We start from the raw sequence: 16,319 nt of genomic DNA on the forward strand, positions 1-16,319 counted from the left end.
TTACAAATCTTATTGGTCTCAAGTTTTGTTTGTTTTTTTCCAGTGAAAATCTTGGGTTTTGAACTTTTTTTTTTTTTAAAGACTACTATAAAAAGAATACATAGAATTTGGCTGAAAACAATAAGTTATGATAAAATTAGAGGTTTCAATGGAGTTACGGGAGCACTTTTAAACTGACGTTGAATCTTGACATCTAAAAAAGAGTTTGAAAGAGGGACAAACTATTTCATGCTCAAGAAATCAAAAAGAGTCGCCTACATACATCAATTCTCCAATGAGGACATTTTGATGTTACAAAATTGAAATAACGATTATGTCTTATGTAAATCATGCTGACCACTTTTACAAACAATTGGTGAATGACTGCCTGGTCACGTGCTATGTTCTCTGGACTATGGTCTATATGGCTCCGGGTTCGAACCCGGCCAGCAGCCCTCCCCAGCTTTCCATTCTGAAGGAACACCCGAAACATATAAAACAAACAAAACCAGACCCTCAAGACTCGCAAAGATAAATCTGAAAGTTTCAGTCGGAGATAGAAATAAATTCGATGCTCACCAGCTGGACAATGATCACCAGAAGAATCAAGGAACGAGACAGTAGGCAGCTTCGCGCATACAGCAGAAACTGTAACATGAGTGTAACACACAATGAAGCTACCAATTTGTTTTTTAATGACTAGCTTCCTTCTTGAAGCTCAGCAGGGTATAATGAACTCTGCAGAGCGCTGAGGGCATTACAGAATTGTATTTCTACAGACTGGCGTGTCAACTCAGTAAGGGGACAATAATTTTATTTGCTGCATTTCCTCTTGTTTCTATGACTGCGTTTTATTTAAATGTTAAATTATTTATTTATAAACGTCACCTGAGCTATGAATAAACAAATAGAATGTATACAATGCCAGCGATTCCAGTACACTATATGCTAATGGCTTTTTTTTTTACCAGATACGCCCGGTTTGTTTTTTTTTCGATCTTAATTTTTAATTTTTTGTACCCGGTACCGTAATATTGTTCCCAATTTCCAAAACTGACACCCACCACAAAAACAATTGTAGCCATCCATGGAGAGAATGACTTCGGGTCATCATATGAATATTTTGATTTCCTTTTTTCCCCCACAAACATGACAGGATCCTTTCGCCCAGGTTATAGTTTTGTGGAAAAAACCTTAAAACAGAGCTGGTTATTTTGGGGTATTTCCAAGCACACTTGGAAATGATTGAGCTAGATTTGTCTCTAATTTAGAACCAACATAGATTGATATATGTGTCAATGGGTTTGACGTTTAAGTGTGTGTCTTCTGTTCATTACCTAATCTGATTAAGAAGAAAACAAGTGCTATAATTGGATAACGTATGGTAATGACAATAACTTTTGACCTTAAGATAATCCTATATGTAATAAAGCGAGGTCAAAAGTTCATTGACTTTAAAAAACAAATAAAAAGAGATGCCAAGACGAACGTAAAATTCAAAGTTATTGAACTGAGAGAAAGAGAAATGAACTGTGGCGGGTCATAATATGATAACTATAATTGAAGCTACAATTTATCACTTTCCAGCCACACTTAGTTACGAGTACATTAACCTTAATGAATGACAAATGTGTTTGTACGCCCGGAATAGCATGATGCTATTCCAAAATCAAAGGTAAAGAAATGCATTTAAAATGCTATTGAGTCTTGATTTACTATCTCAGCTGTTCAGAGACAATTGTACGGGCGAGCGGTGAGACAATTAAAGAGCCATTCAATAATATCGTATTTATATCAGTTAAGTCTTAGTGCAGACAGTTCAAGGCCATACAGTAACTGTTAGAAATGGTAGTAAAAAAAAAAACAACCTCCTATCGGTCTTAACAAAAGACCAATGTTCAATAATCCATAATTATTTCAGAGATGTAAGCACTGTATGTACAGAGAAGCAAGCCCTAAGTAGGCCTACTTACTTCAGAGGCAAACACTAAGTACTTAATTCAGAGAGGCAAACACTAAGTAGCCTCCTAAATAAAGAGTGGCAATCACTAAGAAACCAAGTGCAGGCTGGCTTGCACTGCATACTTAATATAAAGAGGCAAGCAAAGCAAACAAAATATGGAGAGATGAAAAAAATATTTATATATATATATATAAATATTTATGAATAGTATAATAATGACTGTAATGCTCCCCTCGGTGGTTTTACTGATGTATCAACTCGCAACCGATTTGGTTCGATACCTCACCAACTAAAACAAGCCAGTAGACTCATTTGTCAGTCAATCACAGGACATTTTCAATCAATACACCAGACTGCCATTGTTACAACCTGGCCGCCGTGTATCGTGTATCAAAATAATAAATGGGAGAGGGGAGAGATGGGACGCACTGTGGCGCCAAATTAAGAGCATCATAAATCACACGCGACTTCTGCTCATTCCCGGTTGACTTTTCTTCCATGGGAGTTTCAAGTGAAAGCACACACAGGGGACATTATGGAGATGTATATTGATAAGCTATAAGAGGCGAGGAGTTTATAGATTTCAAGACAAGCCGGAGTTATTTTTAGAATTTTAAGGCCATCAAAAGGAACATAGGAAAACACTGAGAAGTGGTGAGTGTGTTTCACGTGGCGAGTTTCAAGGTAAATTCAATCTAAAATTGTTTTGTTGACAGAACGCTAAGACAAGTATTGACCATGTGTATAATGTATTTAAATAAAATCTTCATTTTAAGAAAAGGCTAGCAATTACTAGGGGCCATAATTATGCTAATTACATTCATTAAGCTTCCGTTCCAAAATAAAAAAGGACAAGGAAACTATCTTAGAATTACGTCAAAGGCTTTGATATTTTATTTTACAGGGAAAAACAAACAAGACAAGAATACACACTCCATCTCTTTCAATCTTTATTCTGATGTTTAGTTTCCAACGATTAAAGAGTTGATCAATAAGCATTAAAGTAGTCGAGGGCGAAAAGTTAATTTGTTCATATATTGAAACTTCATCTAGTATAAAGGCAAATTACTGTTCAACCCGCCATTTTTGTATTAGGCTAACTTGTATCTCATCATGCTTTGATATTGAACCATGTTTTCCTGCGGTCCTCTATCGTAATAGAAAAAGTCCTCTCACAGTAAAATATACTCCCGCAGAACTCTTCAGTATCAGTATAGTAATACACTTTACATTTCTGTTGTTTTTTTTAATTAATGGCCCGAAACACATAACGCAATTAGTGTAATAACATTTATAATTATTTCCTTATTATATTACAACCATTGGAGGACGATGGTTATGCCTGTGTTACATTAGGCTAAATATGTAGGTTACAGCTGGGGTTGCGTAGCCACGGGAAATACTGCATTCCTCATTAAGCTTCGGCCTCGAAGACAAGCCTTATTAATATTATTATAATGTTAGAAACGAACGAGAAATCATTCTCTGACACTGCCAGGGTCGAGTTTCTTTAAAGAGAAACAAAATTTATTGTAGTTTATTATTATTATTATTACCTAAATTACTTACAAATGTACTGGATTAAACCTAATGTCTTGTTCAGAAAATATGTATGTTGTTTGAACCAAAGATTCTTATTCCTAAGTTGTCATGCACACATTTTATGCCAGTGCAACTTTATTGTTTTTACTAATAGCCCATTACAAATAAAAGCAATTAGTCTAATAGCATTTATAATTGATTCCCTATTCTATTAATTGAACACGTGTTTGACAACACCTAAAGCCGTGTTCCGAGACTGTGAAGTTCCAACTCAAATATTCGTATTTCTACGTTGTCCTGCACAAATATTTATCACTGACAGGTTTTTTTTTCGTTTTCCTTTATTGATTTTCTTCACCCTTTCATTGAAGGTGTTATACATTTGGAAGGGAACAGTTATGGCTGGAAGACAGTCCACTGGAGAGAGCGGATATTTGAAACACGGCGTTATTTCCGACATTGTGATCAGGGCAGGAGATCAAATGTATCAAGCCTGTCTGTTCATTCCCCTAGACAAGTTGATGAATCAGTTTGTAATTACTGTCACATGTCCTTCAGACTTTCTGTAACGTCTTATGTTGAGGTGGAGGAATTAAATAAAGGAGAGAAGCTCCTTGTTTAATAGGAACTTTTGTATATTTTTGTTATTTGCTATTCCATTTAGTAAGCTAATGCCTGTGTTTATATGTTATGCATGTATTCTGTATAATATATATACAGCCTATATGTGGATGTGTAAAGTTTGAACATAAGGTCAATGTGATGTTCCTTGTTTGAGTTGAAGTATTGTAACCAAGAAACATAAACAAGTGAACCTGAATAAAAGAACGTTAGCTGAAGGTTGAGGAGGTACTGTAGAAGTTTCGAATACATTTCATCTCCATTTTAAATGACACAAATTTTTTTTTCGAATTAATGCCAATGATCAAACATCTGCTGAGGATGTCGACTGACACACTACCAGAGATAGAAGACTGACACACTACCAGAGGTAGAAGACTGACACACTACCAGAGGTAGAAGACTGACACACTACCAGAGATAGAAGACTGACACACTACCAGAGGTAGAAGACTGACACACTACCAGAGGTTGAAGACTGACACACTACCAGAGATAGAAGACTGACACACTACCAGAGGTAGAAGACTGACACACTACCAGAGGTAGAAGACTGACACACTACCAGAGATAGAAGACTGACACACTACCAGAGGTAGAAGACTGACACACTACCAGAGGTTGAAGACTGACACACTACCAGAGATAGAAGACTGACACACTACTAGAGGTAGAAGACTGACACACTACCAGAGGTAGAAGACTGACACACTACCAGAGGTAGAAGACTGACACACTACCAGAGGTAGAAGACTGACACACTACCAGAGGTAGAAGACTGACACACTACCAGAGGTAGAAGACTGACACACTACCAGAGGTAGAAGACTGACACACTACTAGAGGTAGAAGACTGACACACTACCAGAGGTAAAAGACTGACACACTACCAGAGGTAGAAGACTGACACACTACCAGAGATAGAAGACTGACACACTACTAGAGGTAGAAGACTGACACACTACCAGAGGTAGAAGACTGACACACTACCAGAGGTAGAAGACTGACACACTACCAGAGGTAGAAGACTGACACACTACCAGAGGTAGAAGACTGACACACTACCAGAGGTAGAAGACTGACACACTACCAGAGATAGAAGACTGACACACTACCAGAGGTAGAAGACGGACACACTACCAGAAGTAGAAGACTGACACACTACCAGAGGTAGAAGACTGACACACTACCAGAGGTAGAAGACGGACACACTACCAGAGGTAGAAGATGGACACACTATCAGAGGTAGAAGACTGACACACTACCAGAGATAGAAGATTGACACACTATCAGAGGTAGAAGACTGACACACTAAAAGAGGTAGAAGACTGACACACTAAAAGAGGTAGAAGACTGACACAAGATCAGTGTAAGACACAGTATTGCAGTGGATAGACACAGTATTGCAGTGGCAAGAAACATTATTGCAGTGATTAGACAAAGTATTACAGTGGTGAGACACAGTATTGCAGTGGTGAGACATATCATTACAGTCTCATAGTAGTGAGACACAGTACTGCATTGGTAAGACACAGTATTACAGTTGTAAGACACATTATTACATTAATGCAAAGTTGAGATACAGTATTCCCAGTGATGAGACACGGTATTGTAGTGGTTATCTATTGGTGTGAGTGCTGTGCACTCTGAGCTACATCACCATCTAGGGGCAATAAGTAAGAGTTGTACTTGCTCGGTATGTATACCTCGCAATGTAGGTGGCAACTCACCACTAGAACTAGTGAACTTTGCCTGATCTAAGCAATTCTAGGCTCTCATATTTTTGAATGTTCAAAGAAGGAACCAGGTTTAATTCTCTTTATTCTTTATTAACATTGATGTAATGTTACAAACATCCTCTTCTTTCAATTTTAAAACAAAAACTTCAACAACAAGTTAATAGAACAAGCAAATTAAACCTCAGTGTGTGGCCTATAGCTGTATATAATTGTTAAGGCCTAAGCAGCCAAGTAAATACTGTAACTGCACTTTTCCATAATCTTGTTTATTTCTTGTGTACATATCAACTTGTATGCTTATAGCATGCTCAGAGCACTAGGATCCAATCTCTTTTGTGAACCAGTTTGGGGAGAGGGGAAAATTCAAACTTGAGCCCCCCCACCCTTCATAGGTGGCCAATTGATTTTTGCCACTCAGATATACATCCCACCACATCCCAGACATTTACTTAACTACAAGATCATCAATCTATTAGAATGTGGTGGAACTTTCAAAGCAAGAATATCAGACTGAGCAAGCTTAACTAGACAGACACTCTACCACCATTACTCATTTAACAATTAAAAAAGAATGGGTATTCATTTTTCATCAGAAAGGCTGACATTAGTAAGAAAACATATTGTTTCTCCTGTGGTAAAAAAAAAAAAAGTTTTGCAGGTTTTGCAGTAGAGAATGAAGCTATCCACTCTCTCAATATAATTTTTAATAAAAGCCTTATGCTTAATTCAAATAAAAAAATATGCAGTGATTTTAAATAATCTTCAGGATAAAAATTTTTGTTTGTGATTTTTCAGCTCATTAAAAGTAAACACAACTAAAATAAAGACAGGAAAAAGCACTTTATAATCTGGTCTTAGCAATATGTCACAGCATTTCTCATTTAGTTCACTTTTTTTTCAGTTATTAAGGAAGGGAAATAATAAGAACAATAACTGAACTATTAGATTACTGTTCCTTTTTCTAGACTTTTTTTTTTTTTTCAAGATTTATCTAAACATTTTTTTTTAAGCACACATTACAGAAAATGTAAAATTAATTCAAAATAAGGATACCCAAATTAGGAAGTACTGTAAACACCAATTTAAATATATATAGTATGTTAAAACGTTTTTTAATATCAAATATTAAATTCACCCGCATGTGATGTATGTGTTAAGCCCTTTAGACTTTCTTGTTGTGTTACAATTATAAAAAGAGTTTGTTTAGCAGTCTGATGAACTATGTATATTGTTGTAAACCAAAATCAAATGAAAAAGATGCATACAGTTATTATTGACAGAATTAATGATAGTTTCAAAAATAATCTGACTTGAGTTAATATTACACATTACGTCAATAACTGAAGAAAAAAAAATTCTCCCATATTAAATAAGGTGGAAAGTTAAAGTTTTTTTTAAATTTCAAACATGCTGCCAAAGCAAAATGAGCTATTGCTCAAAGTTCACAATACATACTGCATGCTGACATTGATATAGTAAGCCTAGTACACAATATGCCTTAACAAAATAATACTCACCAACAGATGCCCTGACTGTAGTGATGTCATAGCTCTCCAAGTGGTAAATGACACTTTCAATGGCTTCCAAACCTTCTTCAGGGGTCATCAAAACTTCATGGTGCTCAGTGCCAAGGAAGTCAGCCACCTGCAATGGGACAAACCAAGGATCTTAAAAGAAATACAAAATTGTTCCAATTAATTTTCACTGTCATAGAATCAAGAAAAATATATTTTACAAAAAGCACAAAATGAATTAATAATTAATACACATAAAGTATAGGGGGCTTGATGACTGCGTGATAAAGTGCTTGGCTTCTGAAACAAGGGGTCTGGGGCTTGAATCTCAGTGAAGATTGGGATTTTGAGTTTTGGGGTTTTTTAGAACGCCCAACACTGAAGGGTACCTAACATTAGAAGGGAAAAGTGATTGGTTGTGCTGGTCACATGGTACCTCATTAACTGTTGGCCTTATAAACAGATGACCTTCATGTCATCTGCCCAATAGATCGCAAGGTCTGAAAGGGGGGGTACTTTATTTTTACTACACATAAATTATGACATAATCATTAATAAATTATTACATCATTTAAATTTACTTTAAAATAAACATGTTATTTAAAAAGTATCATATTGATTTCTTTACAAACCAAACATTTTTAAGTACCTTTTTTGCAGCTACTAAATCTGGGCTTCCTTCTAAACCTATTGCAAATGTCTGAATAGGATAATTAATTCCCTTCTCTTTTGTGAGTTTAACCAAAAGAGCTGCTACAAGGCTAGAGTCCAAGCCACCTGCAATTCAAAAACCATAAAGTAACAAAATTCTATTTTGCAAGCCTATAGAGCACCATCTATTTAATTGAAACTTCTTAAATAAATATGATTTCTTTAAAAAAATCTAAGTAATCTAAGTATTGAATTACGTAAAAAAAAAATCTATTTTGTTGTTGAAATATCAACAGATGTACTAATTTCAGGTCTTACCAGACAAAAGGCATCCTATACGCCTGTCGGCCATAAGGCGTTTTTCTACAGCTGCTTGAAGTAAGACTTTGATATTTGTCTTCACATCGGGTACTGCAACCATATCAATTTTTGTTAAATCCTCAGAAATGTTAAACATCCCATTAAACAATGGTAAATCAAATGACTGTTTTCATTTTAAATAAAAAAATTTAAAAGACTTTTAAAACATATATTAAGTACTATGTTTGTTTTGTTTTTAAGATTCTTTTGAAAGTCAGATTTTAGTTACAAAATTTTTGGAATGCAAGGAAGATAAATAAAAACAAATACTTTAGAAAAAAGTATAATGATAATAATACTAATTCTGATGATGTAAACAGAACAAAAAAATCTTATATGTCAGACCTAATGATGATGGATCAACTCTTGTTTTATAAGCTGGGCTTTGGCCTGGTTGATTGAACATGATTCTCTTGTCTAGAAAAGCTCTACCATCTTTGTCTAGGTTGTAAATTTCAACATGGCCAGGAGGAAATGGCTCAATATGGACTTCATCATCAGATAAACTGTGCGTTAGACCAAACAGACCTGTAACAAAATGATGAAAGTTTGTTGTTGAGACTATTGTATAGTTCTAGATTACAACGGCAGAGACAATGTATTTAACCCTGTTTTTTCTCTTTGTGACAGATGTGAAAAAATATAGGCCAACTTTTAACAAATACAACATTTTATTACAAAAATCTATGTAATCCCCTTTAATATTCTTGAGAAGAACTTAAATAAACCCTACATAATATAAAGCCCTCTTCACACCATAACTATCTTCTGTATTCAGATCTTTTGTCTAATCTACATTTACTGTACAATAATCCCATTACTTACAATATAAAAAAAACACAAACCTTTAGCCTCTGAGCAGACAGCCAAAAACCCTTGATCTGTTTGAAATCTGAACAATGGTCTGATACCATAAGTATCTCTACCCAATATGACTTTCCTGTTGACGGTGTCAAGGATACAAAAAGCAAAAACACCATCTAGTTGTTTAGCCATTTGCTCTGCTCCAAGCATCTCATATAAATGAATGATTGGTTCACCATCAGTGTCAGTACTGGTAACTAGGTTGAACTCTTTGTCCAGCTAAATTTTGGGGTAAAAAAAAAAGGAGGTACAGTACAGATGATGTTTCTAATGTTTCTAACATAAATGAAAGACTATAGAAATGTACAATATTGAAACAAATTTAAATCATGTGTGAGTTCCTGACATTGTTAGTGGATGAGAGAGAGAGAGAGAGAGAGAGGGGGGGGGGTAGATAATAGGTGCACTACTGCTGACTCTTTTTTCCACCTTATACAATATTTTGATCCCATATTATAATTAGAACTTTGAATGAATATTCTAGTACAGTGTTTAGTGTAAATTTTTTGATATTCTTGTTGAATTTCAAACAAAATTAATTGTAGTAATAATAATTAAAAAAAAAAAAACAAGAAAAAGTGTTCTGGCATCTGTGTCTTGCTGCTGTCACTTTTTTTAAAAAGTTGTCTGCATTGAAAAAAAAAAATTTCTTGGGTCACGACAAGACCGGCCCATTTGGTATTGGCCCACCGTTTGCCCATATAGCCAGTCTGCCCCTGATGGCTAGCCAAGGATTCATGAATTAGTATAGAGAGTGAAAGTCCAATCCACTTTAGAAAATTAAACATTTTAATATTACAAACATTAATCATAAAATAAATAAGCAGACATAATAATTAAAGCATAAACATAAAATGTAAATCAATTTAAATAAACAATCCCCAGAAAAATAAAGCACAATAAACAAAGAACCAGAATTTTCACTTTTCCCCTTTTTTTATACTCCCCAATATGAGAATATTTATAGAAATACCTAGAGTGTCATTAGATTGTCTGAAGTTGTTTTTTTAGCCCCCTTATTGGACTTTAATGAGTTTATTTATTTTATTAACCCTTAAAGTGTTCTGGAAAAAAATATTTGGACAAAACTTTCTTGCTATTTGCAACCTTGACATTTTATCACATGGTAATGGTATGAATAGTCTAACTTAAATCGACCATCTGCACACTTCCTCAGTCTTTAGATTCAAAGACTGTGCCTAATGATTATTGAAATATAAATTCTAAGAAGATTTAGTATTTAATGTTTACCAAAAAAGAAGAAAAAAAAATTTTACTGAGTATCAAAGACAAAGATTGAGATTTAAGTGAGATTGTTTGTGCGCATAATGCATTATTTAGAAATTCCTCTCTTTCAACAAACTGCTTTGTTCTCCTTCTTCAACAACCAATTATAAAAAGAGACTTTGATGATAATTTCACCTAAGAAGAAAAAGATTTTCATCCTTTTGATAATGCCTGCTGTCGCAATGTTTATTGAATCTTGGACAATGAAAACTGGTTTGACAATGGGGCCAGGAAAATGTGTGTTTAAAAATAGAATATGTAGGATAAAAATTATAAAAATTGTTTGCTACTCACAAATCAAGAATAATTTCATTTTACTTTCTTTGTAACATTTTTTCTTATTCGAATTCACAATAATGTTGTTTTGTTTTTTTAAACTTATTTTAAACTTGGTCATTCTAACTGCTTACCAATCTGTGATTGTATATTTCTCCATTGTAGATAAGCCATATGTAGGGATGGGTGTATAAACGCATAGGCTGCATTCCTCTTATGTCATCAACAATAGCCAATCGATGAAATCCTAAGCAACAGTTCTGAAACAGAGTGTACAATAACCCATCCATCATGAGCTATACAAACAATCAAAAGTCAGAATTCTATTTCATAGTACTTCAACTATAGGTTTTAATATTTTTTTAAAGATATTGATACATTTCTTTAATTTGTAAATGTATTTTATTTTATTGTATCAAGTAATGATAGGTAATATTCTTTGAGTGTACAAGCTATTAAGTAGAATTTTAGCTATAAATCTTACTTGTAGATGGTTGATGTTTTCTATACGAAAAGCATCAGGACCTCTATGCGCAATTTTGTGTACAGCATTACACTGAACTGACACATTGTCATCAGAACCAAATACAGCCCATATTCCACACATGTTGGCTGAAAAATGAAAAAAAAAAAACAGAAGATAACAATCTTTAAAAAATGTTTAAATTACAAGTTTGCTAAAAAGCTGAAATAAAATAATTTCCCTAATGTTAAGAGTTGTCAAAGTATTAAAGCTAGTAGACAGAAACAGTATATTTAATAATATGTTAACATCAGGCCCAAAACACACAAAATGACTATTCATTGAAAGCCAAAGACATGAAAAAAAAAAGATCACTTAAAGATAGAAGCACATCCTAACCTGGACACATATGGTCCCAATTAGAAACCTGCAAACAAAACAGCTAATTTTATTTATCTTTGTTTCTGTGATGAACTTTCATTTTTACTTATTATTGCAAAGTTGTCATATCTTGAATTGTGAAGTATTAATATGCCCTAGCAATATAAATAAATAATTTCTTTTTATCAATGATTTATTTTTTTGCTGAACCATAAAAAAAAATTCAATGAGTGTTATTTTAGAGTCCTTGTGCATTGTTAATTGTTTCTTCTTAAAAATATTATGGCTCTATGATTACAAAAAATGTGTAAGACTCATTCAATCCAACTTCAAATAAATAACATAATTCTTTAAGACTTTTTTTTTAGCTACCTTTGGTTGTAAATGATTAAGGTTTGAAAAAAAAAAACACTTTCCAGCAGCTGACCAATCCAAGAAATCCTCTATCAAAGAAACTGTTGCTTTTACTCATATGGATAAAAAAAAATTGTATGTTTGAAGATGGTGCACACCCATCAGAAGTGTTATAGCCTCTGCCTTTGGCTGATGGTATGATTTATTTCAATAATGTCGATCTGATTAGAGAATTAATTTACATAGCTGACCCGGGTCTATTTAGTGACAGGTGAACACTTCCTGAAAGACACAGTTGTCCAAATGGGGTGGGTTTGGGTGAACGACTGTTTGCACATGCCTGGAAAGTTAGGTAGGCGAGGGTGTGGGTGGGAGGGGGCAAGGGGAGGGTTAGAGAGTCGCATGCATGTGTGGTGTTTGCATGGTTGGGCAACATAGAGAATTATACATACAGATGTTTGGCTAGATTAACACATGGATACACATAGAACTAATAATCTTTTTTTCAAGGAATATCTGTAGTAAATCAGAAGATAATAGTAGTAGTAGTAAAACCTAACAGCTACTGTTTTTTAAGCTGCTGCCCAATTCCCAATTTTTAGACAAAAAAAATAAATGGTTTTGAGACACAAAAAAATGTGGATAAATATTTTCTTAATATTTGTATAAATTTCGTTAGTTGTGTTAATTTTTTCTAATAATCTAATGAAACAAGAAGAAACAACTTCACTTAAAAAACATTATAAACAAAAAAAATAGAACACAAATTTTAATTGAAAACAATAATAGATCTAGATACTATATTATGTAATATACTTTTGGAAGATGGGGATTCAAACCCATTGCCTTTGCTTAAGGAACCGTGACCCATGAACAAATGGATGTGATTAAATGATCATCTTGTTGATGGGGGCTTTCAGAAAGGGGGGTAAGTCAGTGAAGAGCATATCCTTCATCGCATGTGGATATAGGATAAAATCCTTTCCTGGGTCAAATCTTCATAAAAGAGATTTATCTCTAAACTTTTTAGACATCTCGACGATGGAATGACAATCTAGATCATCTTTACATTCATGAGTAAAACATTTATCTTGTAACAATACTGCCTGATACTGTTCACTAGAATTGATATCTATAGTTACAGTCTATCGAATCTATCCAGATTCCAAATATACAGATCTAGATTTTATTTAGCATATTTGTTCTATAATACATAGTTAACATGTTTATATAGATCTACATTTTATATATATAGGCCCTATATTATTTTTTAACCATATAGACTATATATATAATTATATATATATATTGACATTGAGAATTGACTATTCTGAGTATAGAGTATTTTATAGATAGATCTAGTACAATTGTTACATTGTAATAATAGTATTAATAATAGACTATGTGACTATACTTAGTAGATCTATAGTCTCGAGAGGTCTAGAAATTTAGTAATCTAGACAATACTTATATTAAGTTATATTTAGATCTCGAATTGAGTCGAACGGCTCGATAGATGATATGATACTACCCTTGTAATGTAACACTACAGTACTAGTATAAACTATAATTATTTATAATTAGATTAGTTTTTAGATCTAGATCTAGACTAATCTAGACATACACATACTTCACATATAGAAATTGGATATTGATATATCATATACTATAGTCATAGATCTAGAATAATCTAGATTACTAGACTAGATTAGATCTACAATTCTACATCTAGGCCTAGGTCTAGATCTATAGTAGTCTATAGATCTAGATTCTAGATCGAGCATATCATTTTTGTTATCATTAATTATCATTAATATCATTGTCATTATCACTCATGCAATATTAAAAATAGCCTACCTTTATCAATATCTACTGATGCTGGGTGTAAATCTAGAAATAATTGAACATATGTTTGTAAATCTAGACTGTCTAGACTACTCTAGACCTAACTAGGATACCGGTAACAGAAAGCGAGCTTCGAAGCTTTACTGAAACTATGCAACGGGGTCAGGTCAAAAGATTAGGTCAACAACTGCTGTCAAATGTGATGCAACACAACGAAACGCTGTGCTACTTTTAAGACAAGCTAAATAATAGATATATATATAATAATAATAATACGGCTTGTCTTCGAGTCTGAAGATTAGTGAGGAATGCAGTATTTCCCGTGGCTGCGCAGCCCCAGCTGTGACCTATATATTTTGCCACATCCATGGCAAGCACAACCATATCCCATTGTCCACAGGTGGTCGATTTAGATTTTCTTTTCGCGTTTGCGTCTGTCCTCGGCAGCGGATTTTCTTTTGGTCTCAAATTTGTATCCCGCGGCCTTTGTGAGTGACCTCCAGCTGTCTCGTTCTGAGGCCGCATGCAACCAGGTGCTCTCTTCTATGTCAGCTAAGGCAAGTTCGCGCCTAAGCTGATCTTTGAAGCGTTTCCGTTGGGCGCCTCTGTTACGTCGACCACCTTTTAACTCACAAAAAAAAAAATAAACTGCCTTTGGCATACGTTCGTCCCCCATATGGGATACGTGCCCTTCCCAGCGTAACTGTCGGACCATAAGAGTTCCCTCTATACTGTCCATACCGGCGTTCGCAAGAACATCGCTGTTTGTAGTGCTGTCCTGCCACCGTATGTCCATGATGGAGCGCAAGCATCTTTGGTGAAAGCCCTCAAGTAGTGTTAGTTGTTTTCTGTATAGTATCCATGTCTCAGAGCCATATAAAAGGGTCGAGAGAACCACCGCCTGGTAGACATATTCATGAATTTGTAGGCAGGCGGAGCCATTTATTCCACCATACTTTCGCCTGAAGGCGTCCAAAAGCGCTACTGGCCCTAGACAGACGTTTTCAATCTCCCTTGAAAGTGAGGCATCATTTGATACTATACTACCCAGATATGTGAAGTGGTCTTTGGGGCTGAGTATGTATTATTGGGTGACTTCTGGATCATGACTTCTGTTTTCCCAAGGTTTATAGATAAACCGAAAGAGGCGGCAGCGTATGGAAATTCGTTGACCGCGTTCTGGAGATCAGACACAAAGACTCTTTTGTTCCCTCGGCAATCAAATCATTAAACAGAAACAATCTGATATAAACGTTTCACATGTAAATTACGAATTTGTCTGGTATGAGTGTACATTTTTAAAATAGTTATAATGTTTTGTTTGCTGTAATGCACCCATTGTAATACAAATTTCCTTACGGACAATAAAGATTATTATTATGTCAGAAACGAACGAGTAGTCATTCTCTGGCGCTGCCAGGGTCGAGTTTCGTTAAAGAGAAACAAAATTTATCGTACTCCCCTTAACACTGAAGAATTTTCTGGTGATGTGGCAGGTCTGCAGCACTAGGAATGTTCCTAGGAATGTTAAGGGCGTTGAAGGTATCTGTGAGGTCAGTTGTTAATATCCCCTCGGTTGATATAACAATGGGGTATATTGTTATTTTCAGGGGCGGACTGGGTATCAAAATCGGCCAGGGCATTACCATATGAACCGGCCCACAAATGGCATGTCATATATTTTCGGGGGGGGGGGGGGGTAAACCCTCTCCGCAATATATATATATATATATATATATATATATATATATATATATATATATATATATATATATATATATATATATATATATATATATTAGTGTGTGTATATGTAATTAATCTTATCTTTCATTCTTTTAAACATTTTTTCTACTCTAGAATACTCTCTTCCTATAATTAGTAAAAGGTAGTACACACCGCCAAGGGACAGCTACAGCTAGGAAGTCTGTTATTTTCAGGGGCGGATTTATATATATATATTAGTGTGTGTATATGTAATTAATCTTATCTTTCATTCTTTTAAACATTTTTTCTACTCTAAAATACTCTCTTCCTATAATTAGTAAAAGGTAGTACACACCGCCAAGGGATAGCTACAGCTAGGAAGTCTGGGGGAGCGCCGTAAGCTCCCCCAGGGGGGTTCCCCGGCTACAATCATTATTTCCGTTATTTTAAGCTTTAAAAAATGCATATTCTGAGGTATCTACAGTGCAATTAGCCTGCTACTCTTCCACTAAAAAAATCAAAAACTAAATCTTTTATTCACTGGAGTCCAGCGACTGGTAGAAAATGGTAAAATGCTTTAATTGTGTATTGGAAAGGGGGGGGGGGACCACAAAACCCCTTTTGGCTATGCTCATGAAATTTGGTGACTGTAGTATGCTTAAGTTGACTGCACTGGGGAAGTAAGTAAAGTTTCACTTTCAGACAATGAGATCTGAGGCCAGTGATGGTTTGAATTCCTCCCCTCTCGGCTACGCCCATGTGTTTTATCATAG

General features: G+C 34.7%; 1 protein-coding gene across 2 annotated transcripts in view; it reads right to left on the reverse strand.

Moving 5' to 3' along the window:
- Positions 1–14,051, reverse strand: part of LOC106069428 (asparagine synthetase [glutamine-hydrolyzing]-like) — a 43,746-nt gene extending 29,695 nt beyond the window's left edge. The window contains exons 1-8 of one of the 2 annotated variants that reach the window (XM_056015104.1): positions 13,852–14,051; positions 11,281–11,408; positions 10,931–11,056; positions 9,215–9,452; positions 8,715–8,897; positions 8,328–8,420; positions 8,008–8,135; positions 7,362–7,488 (exon numbers count right to left, since the gene is read on the reverse strand). In XM_056015104.1, coding sequence (XP_055871079.1) covers positions 7,362–7,488; positions 8,008–8,135; positions 8,328–8,420; positions 8,715–8,897; positions 9,215–9,452; positions 10,931–11,056; positions 11,281–11,403 — 1,018 coding nt within the window. In that variant the 5' untranslated portion in view covers positions 11,404–11,408; positions 13,852–14,051. Of the gene's footprint in view, positions 1–7,361; positions 7,489–8,007; positions 8,136–8,327; positions 8,421–8,714; positions 8,898–9,214; positions 9,453–10,930; positions 11,057–11,280; positions 11,409–12,012; positions 12,154–13,851 lie in introns of those variants that run through there. The other variant, XM_056015108.1, reaches the window with a different exon arrangement.
- Between the last annotated feature and the right edge of the window lie 2,268 nt (positions 14,052–16,319).

Source organism: Biomphalaria glabrata, chromosome 1 (assembly GCF_947242115.1).
Source record: "Biomphalaria glabrata chromosome 1, xgBioGlab47.1, whole genome shotgun sequence".
Taxonomy (NCBI): domain Eukaryota; kingdom Metazoa; phylum Mollusca; class Gastropoda; family Planorbidae; genus Biomphalaria; species Biomphalaria glabrata.